This window comes from Enhydra lutris, unplaced genomic scaffold (assembly GCF_002288905.1).
Source record: "Enhydra lutris kenyoni isolate GAN:26980312 unplaced genomic scaffold, ASM228890v2 scaffoldscaffold80, whole genome shotgun sequence".
In the NCBI taxonomy this organism is placed as follows: domain Eukaryota; kingdom Metazoa; phylum Chordata; class Mammalia; order Carnivora; family Mustelidae; genus Enhydra; species Enhydra lutris.
In genome coordinates this window covers 958514-970577 of record NW_019154164.1, presented here as the reverse complement: position 1 = coordinate 970577, position 12064 = coordinate 958514, and the positions used below count along the sequence as shown (strand labels likewise).

General features: G+C 33.1%; 1 protein-coding gene across 1 annotated transcript in view; it reads left to right on the top strand.

The window, feature by feature from the left end:
- Positions 1–12064, top strand: part of LOC111160970 (5-hydroxytryptamine receptor 2C) — a 301641-nt gene that overhangs the window by 217708 nt on the left and 71869 nt on the right. Inside the window, exon 5 of the mRNA XM_022524383.1 lies at positions 3411–3611. Within this exon, the coding sequence (XP_022380091.1) occupies positions 3411–3611 (201 nt within the window). The remainder of the gene's footprint in view (positions 1–3410; positions 3612–12064) is intronic.

Here is a 12064-nt window from a genome sequence, read left to right as displayed (position 1 = left end):
ACACACAATGTGTAAAGATGTAATTTGTGACAATAACAAAGACAGAAAAAGATAGAGCAAAAATCTGTATGCTACTGAAACAAAATTAGTATTAATTAAAACTTTGTTACCATTTTAATTCTAAAATAATATACAGAAAAAGAAACAAGAAAAAAATCAAAAGTTGCCCAGTGGAAATCAATTAATCACAATTAAAGTGAATAACAAATATTTATGAGGAACTGATATGTATCATATAAAAACAAATAACAAATGGTAGAAATAAATCCCTCTGTAACTGTAATTATTTTAAAAGCACATGAACTGAACTGCCCAGTTATAGGGCAAAGATTAGCAGAATTATTAAAAATACATGATGCCAGGGGCATCTGGGTAGCTCAGTGGGTTAAAGCCTCTGCCTTTGGCTCAGGTCATCATCCCAGGGTCCTGGAATCAAGCCCCACATCAGGCTCTCCACTCTGCAGGTAGCCTGCTTCCCTCTCTCTCTGCCTGCCTCTCTGCCTACTTGTGATCTCTGTCTGTCAAATAAATAAACAAAATCTTTAAAAAAAAATACATGATGCCAGAATGGATTTAAAAAGAACCTTCCTGTATATGCTGTCAATAAGAGACTCATTTTAGATTCAAAGTCACAAATAGGTTAAAGTAAAAGGATGGAAAAGATATTCCATGCAAATAGTAACCAATAAAAGCTGAGGTGGCTATATTAGTATCAGACAAAGTAGAACTGAAGGCAAAATTGTTATGAGGGACAAAGAAAGACATTATATATTGATAAAAGTGTCAAAGCATCAAAAGAATATAATAATTTCAAATATAAATGCATCCAACAACAGAGACCAAAAAATATAGGAAGTGAAACTGACAAAAATGAAGGGAGGAAAAGATCTAAAATAATACTTGGATAAATGAATACACCATTTTCAGTAATGAATAGAACAACTAAACAGAAGATAAATGAGAAAATAGAGGACTTGAACAATACTATGAATCAACTAATCCCATCAGACATATATAGAACACCCCATCCAACAACAGCAGAAAAAACCTTTTTCTCAAGTGTACATGGAATATTCTATGGGATAGATCATATTCAAATTAAGCATTAAAATTTTTAAATATCAATATTCAAAGGCTCTTCTCCAAAATGAAACGAAACTAGGAATCAATGACAAAAGAATACTGTAAATTCATAAATATGTGGAAATTAACCACCACAGTCACAATTAACCAACAGATCAAAGAAGAAATTACAAATGAAATTAGAAAATACTTTGAGGAGAGTGAAATGAAAACTTACCAAAATTCATGGGTACAGCAAATGTAGTGCTCTGACAGAAGTTTATAACTGCAAATGCCTGCATTTAAAAGGAAGAAAGATCCCAAATCAATAACCTAACTCCAGATCTTAAGGAACTAGAAAGGAAGAACAAACAACCTAAACTATCAAAAGAAAGAAAATAGTAGGGGCGCCTGGTGGCCCAGTCATTAAGCATCTGTGTTCAGCTCAGGTCTTGATCCCAGGGTCCTGGGATTGAGCCCTCCATCGGGCTACCTGCTCAGTGGGGAAACTGCTTCTGCCTCTCCCTCACCCTGCTATTCTGCCTGTTTGTGTGCTCTCTCTCCCTCTCTCTCTCTCTTTCTCTGTTAAATAAATAAATAAATAAATCTTTAAAAAAAGAAAGAAAACGGTAAAGATTAAAACGGACATAAACAAAATAGAGAATAGAGGAAAACAAAAACAAGAAAATCCAGACCTCATGGCTTTACTGACGAATTTTACCAGTGATATTTGAAGAATGAACATGGATTCATATTTGAAGAATGAACATGGATTCTAATCAAACTCCTACAAAATAGAAGACGTGGGAACACTCTGTAACTCATTCTATGAGACCAGCATCATCCAGATACCAATACCAGATAATGACATTACAAGAAAAGACAAGTATAAACCAATATTACTTATAAATATAGATGCAGAAATCCTCAGCAAAATACTAGAAAACTAAATATAATATTACAGTATACACCATGCCCAAGTGAGATTTATCATAGGAATGCAAAGATGGTTCAATATGTAAAAATCAACCATGTATTGGATCTCGTTAATAGAATTAAGGTAAGAAAACCCCAAGATATCTCAATTGATGCAAAGGAAAAAAAAAAGCATTTGGCAAAATCTATCACTCTTTTATGATAAAAACACTCAACAAACTAGAAATAGAAGGAAACTTCTTCAACGTGATAAAAAACATTTATGAAAAACCCACAGCTAACATCCTACTTAATTGTGAAAGAATAAAAGATTTTCTTTTCTGATCAGGAAAAAGGTAAGATGGCTGTGTTTACTACTTCCATTCAACACTGTTAGAAATTGTATATAGACACTTAAGCAAGAAAAGAAATAAAAGGCAAAAGGAAACTGGGAAAGAAAAAGTAAAATTATCTTTATTCAATGACATGACGTCGTAAACAGAAAATCCCAAGGAACCCTACACACAAAACTAGATCTAATAAATGAATTTAGCAAAGTTGTAGGATACAAGATTAACACATGAAAAGCAGTTATAGTTCTACATACTAGCAATGAACTGTCCATAAAGGAAATTTAAAAAAAAAAAAAAGATTCTATTTACAACAATATAAAAAACTCAACAAATAAAAGCACTAGCCATAAAAAAGAATAAAGTACTAAAACGTGCTACAAAATGGATGAACATCAAAACCAGTGTTATTGAAAGAAGCCAGGCACCTATTGTATGATTCCATTTTTACGAAATATTCTGATTAGTTAAATTCATAGAGACAAAAAACAGATTAGAGATTTTCAGGGGCAGGGGGAGGGGACAACGGGGAATGACTGCCTAATGAATAGTAGTTACCTTTTGGAATGATGAAATGTTTTAAAACTACAAAAAAAGTAATGATTGCGTGGGTGCCTGGGTGGCTCAGTGGGTTAAGCCGCTGCCTTTGGCTCAGGTCATGATCTCAGGGTCCTGGGATCGAGCCCCACATCTGGCTCTCTGCTCAGCAGGGAGCCTGCTTCCCTCTCTCTCTCTCTGCCTGCCTCTCTGTCTACTTGTGATCCCTGTCTGTCAAATAAATAAATAATCTTAAAAAGAAAAAAAAAGTAATGGTCGTGTAATATTGTGAAAGTACTAAATACCACAGGACTGTAAACTTTTCAATGACTAATTTCACGTTATATAAGTTTTATCTCAATAAGAATGCATGAAACGCTAAAGGCATTATCATCATCATTATCATTACTATGGAAAATAATGATTCCCAAATTTCACTTTAAAAAAAAAAAACTTATGGGAGGAAGAAAATAAGTAGACTAAAATGTAAAACTAGATGGTTTAATTTGGATAATATGTTCTTGTCTTCTCTGTTTTCTCTTTCAGATTATGTCTGGCCACTACCTAGATATTTGTGCCCCGTCTGGATTTCTTTGGATGTTTTATTTTCTACAGCGTCCATCATGCACCTCTGCGCTATCTCGCTGGATCGGTATGTAGCAATACGTAATCCTATTGAGCATAGCCGTTTCAATTCGCGGACTAAGGCCATCATGAAGATTGCTATTGTTTGGGCAATTTCGATAGGTAAATAACTTTCTTGGCCATTAGAATTGCAGCGGCTATGCTCAATACTTTTGGATTATGTACTGTGAACAACGTACAGACGTCGACTGGTAACATTTGCGTTTAATCGGGATTCTATTTAAGAATTATTCTTAACCTATATATCTGATATTTAGGTTAACAATAATGAAAGAAATGTAATGTATATTAATATATAAATATAAAGTTTCTATTTATGCTGTTAAATTATTTTATACATTAGTATGCCCATGAATTCTGCAACACAGATACATAATCTTTGAGATATTTAAAACTAGTTGAAGACAAAGATATATGGTCTAAATTTTTTGAATATAGCATTAAAATCTTCCAAAAGATAAATCTATCACAAAATATTAATCTTAATGTTTTTATTCTAATTTCACATTTTCTTGAGTGGAAAAATCAATAGTGTCACATGAATCCTCATGAAGTAAACATGTCAAAATTTATGCTGTTAATTAACTTAGAATATATTACTTTTCCTCTGTTTTAAAATATCTTCTTAGATTCTGCTTATACAAAAAGAGAAAGAAATCCATTTTTTAAAGATCTGGGGGAAGTTGAAGGGAGAGAAATGATCATCTTATTGCTTATGATTGAGATATGCCTTAATAATGCTAATATTCAAGTCACAAAATTTAACCAATTGGACTATAAGGGCTTTTACAATCTTTTTTTTTTTCCTTTTGTTTCCTCCTCTTTCAGTTGGAACTTACATTTAGTGTCTCATTAAATGATCCCTCCTCAGAGTTATGTTTCTATAAAAGGTTCTGGTACAGTTTAGAACAAGATCAAGATATCTATACAGTCTTCATTGAAATCATCTAAGGATTTCAACTCTGGGATTATTGATAAAATAAATTTAAGTTTTGAGATTGTTCTGTCACACACACACAAACAACATACACCTTTGGATAAAAAGCAATAAAACTTCTCCCAGAAAAAAAGTGAATCTATTTACACAATTTGACCTACATATTTAAGGGCTCACAGAGTTCACTTCCTCCACTCCAAAGAGTTCATCTTAAAAGATGCCAGTTCTTACGATGCTTACAAAGAAAATATACAGCTAAATTAAATTAGAGTATTAGGGGCATCAGCTTCTAATAATGACAGATGGGCAATCTGCAATGATGTTTGTGTTAAAGACAACAAAAAAGTATGGAAAAATACTATTAACATTGAGAAGCTAATAAGATAGTGGAGGGTCGAGAAAAAGAAATCTAGGAAGAATGACTATGACTTTTGGGTCACTTTTGACAAGGATGCATTTCCTAACCTGAAGATGTGACTGAATGTTGAGAAGTTCATTTCATATTCTCACAAGCAAAAAAGGTCTGAAGCAGGAATACAGAGTATGGCAAAGGGTTGACCAACTTGAGCTTATTTTTTGGATGCCAAAGACCTGTACACTAGAAATAAAGATGGACTAGGCTTAAACCACTCTTGACATGGAAGTCAGGCCAGGATTAAGTTATGTGTGTAACCAATAAATATCTGAAGCCTGAAAATTGGCTTAAGGTGATTTCATATTTTTCAAGTTTTTGATTTCTCTTATGTAAACAAAAAATCACTGTACACTTCAAATTATTTCTTGTAGTAATTTTCAATTCCAGTAGCTAGAGTACAGTGATAAACAGTTATATGAAAAGACAAAATGGCATGAATCAGATATAATAAAAGATAACACAAACTCACTGACACTCAAGGTAGTGGAATTAGTAAACATAGACTTTAAAGAAGTATTTGTATTCTGCATATGAAAATTATGAGCTGAATTTAAATATTTCAGCAAGAAAATACAAACTACAAACAGGGACGTGTAAGATTTGAGAAGAACCTGGAAAATCTGGAGCTTAGGCATAACACAAATCCCCAAGAACTCAAAGGCAGTTTAGACATAACTAAAAAGAGCATTACTGGAGGTCGATTAGAAGAAACAGTGATGAACAAAGCAAGGAGAATTGGAAGGATACAAAAGAGAGAGAAAAGAGTAAGAACAAACATACAACGTGGGTGGTGCAGTAGGTTAAGTCTCCAACTCTTGGTTTCAGCTCAAATCGTGATTTCAGTCATGAGATCAAACCCTGCATCAGGCTCCACACTCAGCATGGAGTCTGCTTAATTTTCTCTCTCCCTCCCCTCCATGCATGTGCTCTCAATCTCTCTAAAATAAATAAATAAAATTTAAAAACAAAATAGAGAAGACTTACAAGGTGAGAAAAGAATGGCATAAAGGCAATATTTGAAGAAATAATGGCTTTTGGAATTAAGAAAGATGCTGATTCTCACATTGAAAGAGCTCAACCTCAAGCAGAATGAATAAGAAAAGATCAACATTGAACCCCTCATAACAACATTACAGAAAAAAAAATCAATTTTAAAGAGGAAAAGTAAAGAGATAATCTTCAATAGAATTATGATAAGATGAATGAATATTTTCTCAACAGCAACGAAAACTAGATGTTGAAATGACAGGGTCGATGTGCTGATAAAAAGTGCATGCTAAATTAAAACCATATACTCAGCAAAATTATACGTCAGGAATTGAAGTGAAATGAAGACTATCTGGCAAACAAAAGTCAGGAGAACAAGACAAAATCAGACTCCTACTTAAGGAAATCCTAAAGGATGTTCTTAAAACAAAGGAAAATGGCCACAGATGGAAGATAGAAGGTACAAGAAACAGAACAATGAAAATGATACATGTTGAATTATTGTGTTGTGATAATGAAACAAATGAATAATGAAACAAATGTAACATTGTGTGTCAACTATACTCATTTTTTTAAAAAAGAATCACTGAAAAAAATGAATAACTGAAAAAAATGGTAAACATATAGTTAAAGAAAAGCACTGGCTGTATAAAACAAATGTAATTATGTCTTTTGAAGCTCAGAATATTTATGGAACTAAAATTCGCAAAACAATAGCGTATAAGTAAGCGGGTTGGAAGTAAGCTTTTTTCATTGTCCAGGAAAAAGATAAAAATGATATTTAATATTAAGCTTTGATGAATAAGGTATAACTTGTATATTCAAAGGCAGTCACTAATAGAAAAGGAATGTTTAACTTCCAAATTTAGAGGAATATTATAGAATAACAAAGCAAATCCAATAGGGGGCAGTAAAGGGTAGCAAATGTAACACAGGTCAGGTGGGAAGATATAAAAACAATACTAAGATGGTGGAATTGAAACCAAATGTATCAGTAATTACACTAATTGCAAACGGAACTCAATATTCTAAGATTGTCATACAGGATTTGAAAAAATAATCCAACTATGTGTTTATAAGAGGCATATATAAAGTATAAGAAAGGTGAGAATTAAAAATAGGTACTCCAGGGGTGCCTGGGTGGCTCAGTGGGTTAAAGCCTCTGCCTTCGGCTCAGGTCATGATCTCGGGATCCTGGGACTTCAGCTCAGGTCATAATCTCGGGGTCCTGGGATCGAGCCCCGCATCAGCTCTCTGCTCAGCAGGGAGCCTGCTTCCCTCTCTCTCTCTCTCTCTCTCTCTCTCTGCCTGCCTCTCTGCCTACTTGTGATCTCTGTCTGTCAAATAAATAAATAAAATCTTTAAAAAAAAATAGGTACTCCACATGAACAGTAACGGACAGGAAAATTATGTAGCTATATTAATAATCTGACAGAAGACTTTTCAGCCAAAAAAAATTTTAAAGAAAGTTTAATTCATAATGAGAAAAGATTTAATTCATCTGAAAGACATTGTGTAATGAACTTATATGTGTATAATAATATGGGTTCAACATTACTAAATCAAAAATGGACAGAGCAATAAAACAGACAAATCTACAATTATGGTGTGAAATTTTAACAAACCTTTTTCAATAATTGTATTAGAACAATGAAAAAGGCAGAACTCATTAACAAGTGAAAAATGTATATTCCCATCATTTGAACAAGAAATATTTATCAAAATTGACCATGTAATTTGGCTATAAATCAATTCTCAATAGATTTCAAAGTGTTGGAATCATAAAGTACATATTCTTTGGCTGAAATTCAAATGAGATATAAATGTTTATCAAAAGATAACTAGAAAATCTCCATTTATTTGGAAATTAAGAAATTACTTTCCAACAAACTTGACTCAGTAGATTTAAAATCCATTGATAATTCTTCCTAAATCATTTATTGTTATGTGATTATAGAATGATAATTTTTCTTATTTTATCATTCTTTCTTCCTTTCTAGTTAGCATTACACTATAAGGAAAAGTTTTCCTTCCCACTCTTTGTCATTTATTTATTCATATTGGTAAAAACTTTTTAATTCTTTTGAAATCAATATAACTTGGTATTGGTATACTTAATTATTTTGATGCTCAAAATTGTCCTAGATTATTTTATGAGAAGTCCTTTTAATATGTACGATCAGTTTTTGAGCACTTACTTTCTGGAATGAATTATGCCAGATTCACCTTTTACTTTCCATGCTCCAGTTCTGAAATCAGTCCTCTCCTATAAGGAATCTTTGTTCTTTTTAATGGTTAGTTGTCAATTTTTGCCATTCTAAATGGTGTAAGGTGTTATCTCAATGTGGTTTTGATTTGAATTTCCCTGATGGGTAATGATGATGACCACTTTTTCATGTGTCTGTTAGCCATTTGTATGTCTTCCTTGGAGACGTGTCTGCTTATATCTTCTGCCCATTTTTTGACTCGATTATCTGTTTTTTGGGAAAACACTGCATTTAAAAGCCAATTTTTTTCTACTTTTTACACCCACTAGTACTACACTGGTTAGATACATCATAATTTATTTAACCAATCTCATGTGTGGTATGAGCCTTTGAAGTTGTTTCTAATATTAGCTATTTATCTCTTACAAAATGGTTTTTTATATTTCAGGTTACTGTTACACTGAATATAACATTTCTCTATTAATATTTGTTTATTCGTTTATATTGGTTCATAATTTTTACTACTATGAAAAATAACACATAATAATGCAATAAACATCCTTGAATGTAAAAAAAAAAAAAAGAATCATTTGCATACCACTCTGCATACCTCTCACTCTGTATATGTTTCATACTTTTGGAAATTTAATTTCAACAAAAATTCCTAACAGAAATTTCTAATTTAGCAAGAGGTTAATGTATAGATAACCATTAGTAAAGGGTTGAACATTTCATTCCTACTAGCAATGTAAGAGAGCCTGTTTCCCTGAAGCCTTGCTAAAAGGTACATCTTTAAACTTCAATTTGCATCTACTTTGTCGTAAAAGAAGTTGAGCTTGTTTTCATACATTTAAGTGCCATTGCTAAATTAGTTTTTTGCAAAATGTACCTTTTGGTCATTTTTCTGTTTTTTAACCTATTTCTTTCTTAATTTCAATAGCTCTTGATACATCACAGAAAAAAACATTTTATATGTTACAAATGAAAATATTTTTTCTGGGTTTACTATTCGCTATGCATATGGTGCTTCTGCCATGCAGAATTGTTCTTTTTTGCAGCTCATTTTGTCAGTCAGATTCCATTTCTATATTGAATGATTATTATAAATTCTTGCCCCACACTCAGGTAAGACAGTAAATCACACACATTTACGTCATTTTTCACATTCAGATCTCTGTTCCTTTTGGAGTTCATTTTTGTATGCGGTGAGATATGCATTCAATTTTATCTTCTTCCAAATAATCACTCAGCTGCCTCATGCTGTTTATTTAAAAAGTTTATGTAGTCTGTAATTTGCAATGCCACCTTTATAATATATTAAATTTTCTTCCACATCTGAGCCTATTTCTGAAGTTTACATTGTATTCCAATAGTGTGTCTATTCCTGTACCAATTCCCCACTGTATGAATTATGAGAATTTCATAACTAATTTTGTCATCTGATATGATTCATTTTCACTCATAACTCTTATCTTTTAGAACTGGGAATGTTTCGTTTTCCATATGAGCTTTAACATTATCTTTCTTAGTTCCATTTTAAAATCCTGTCTGTATTTTGATTGGGGTCTCTTTAAATTTATAAAATAATCTAGAAAGAGGTTAACTGAATTCTAAAAAGATACTTTCTCTAATCTACATACTAACTTGAATAATGTCCAGTCTCTCTCCTAGGCTTTACAGCCAAGCTTACATTTGGTCACACTCATGTCTTCCTTGTCGCCATTTATAAGTCATCTCATAAGAATTTTGTAGCTCGGTCACTCTATTGAAGCCATTCTTTATAAGTTCATTAGTGACTCTATCAGTATTTATTGTCCTGGAAATTAAAATTGAGAACAGTTTATTTATGTATGGATTTATTTAAAAGACAAGAAACCTATTATATGCTTACATAAATAACATAGCTCTATGAAAAATCACTGCATTTTCCCCAAAAAAATGAAGTTAGTGAAGAGCGACTTTTTTTAGACTTTTTAAAATCTGTTTATCATCTGGCTTAATAGAAGACAGAAAGCTTCTCATCTCTGCTTCTGCAATCTAATCTGTCCCAATGAGTTGCTTCGGTTGAATTCTGTGAAAAAAATATATATCTTCAGATAGGTAGCCTCAATATAGGAAAGTATTTTAATAATGTTTTCAGATAATAGTGGACATTTTCTTTGAGACTCACTAAAATCCAGCAAGTTTTTTTTTTCTTAAATTCAGTTGCAATATGTAATTGGAAACCATATCACTGATTTTTTTCATATGCCGTTACATTAAAATCCACTAATCTGTCTTGTGCTTTGACATTTTAACCATGCATTATCTTGTAACATCAAGCATGGGTCATTCAGAAAATATTGGTTCCCTGAGTTATGCAGATTTCCCAAATGTTAATACAGTATCAAAAAAAATCACATGCATTAATAATCCCTACCAATCTTGTCAGAAATGTCTCTAAATATTAGAGAAGTGTCAAATTCCCAGGGGTGTGTACAAGTTTTCGAAAGTTCCAATATTCACTGGCAAGCTCAAATTTTATCATTAACAATAAATATCATCTGTCTTTATCCTTGACCTGTCAGGTTCAACACATCCATTTTTAAGAACAAGTCTGCCAGATAATTCACGTATGAATAATGCCCGTGTGTCTGGCAGTCATTCTTTCAAGGAAAAATGTCATTCCATGGGAAAAGCATCTAGTGCCTCCTCCAGCTCTAACAACTGCATAAGTGCTTTTCCTCAAAGTAACAACCTTATATCAGTATGCTGCAGAAGTGCTCTATGTATACTTCCATTTAATCACATGGATTATTAAAAGAGTCAAATTTAGTAAAATTAATATTTGTTACTACTTCACTAAGGCCTTTCTTGGGTAAAACTGGCCTTTTTTCCTTGAATGTGTGTGGTAGTGAACAAAACAATGATTACCTGTACAATTTGGTGTCACTAGCCGATTCATGCTAAGACACCAGCAATTTTACCCACTATTATTTTGCACCATCACTAAAAATGTAAACACAGGAAAAACAGCAAATAACACAGTAAGATTATTACAGAAGTAGTTTTGATTTCACAATACTATTTTCAAAGGGTCTTAGAGATGCCCAGATATCCATAGGCCACACTTTCTAAATTAACATATAATGTATTATTTGTTTCAGGGATACATGCCTGTGATTCTTCAGTCTTACACAATTCACAACACTCACCATACCACATACCCTCCCCAATGTCCATCACCCCACCACCCATCCCTTCCACTCCCTTCTCTCCAGCAACCCTCAGTTTGCTTCTTGAGATTAAGATTCTCTTATGGTTTGTCTCCCTCTCTGGTTTCATCTTGTTTCATTTTTCCCTCCCTTCCTCTATGATCCTCTGTCTTGTTTCTCAAATTCCTCAAATCTGTGAGATATGATAATTGTCCCTCTCTGATCGACTTATTTCACTTAGCATAATAGCCTCTAGTTCCATCCATATCGTTGCAAATGGCAAGATTTCATTTTTGATGGCTGCATAGTATTCCATTGTAGATACATACACCACAACTTCTTTATCCATTCATCTGCTGATGGACATCTAGGCTCTTTCCATAGTTTGGCCATTGTGGACATTGCTGCTATAAACATGGGTGTGCACCTGCCCCTTTGGATCACTGCATTTGTATCTTTGGGGTAAATACCCAGTAGTGCAACTGCTGGGTTGTAGGGTAGCTCTATTTTCAACTTTTTGAGGAATCCTCCATACTGTTTTCTGGAGTGGCTTCACCAGCTTGTATTGATGGGACACACTTTTTAAGAGCTGTGTTTCCAACTTTAGCTTCCTCTGTGGCATCTGAAACTGTTGACAATGCTTTCTCATAATTCTCTCTTCCTCTGCAAGTTATGACATCATTTTTCCCAGATTTTCTTCACTCTTATCGTTTTGTCTGCTCTTATTTATTGTCTTCATTTCCTGCTTTACTCTCACTCTTCTCCAAGAGTCTATTCTTTCCAGTTGCTTATACAGTTTTCCTGGTTTAATCATC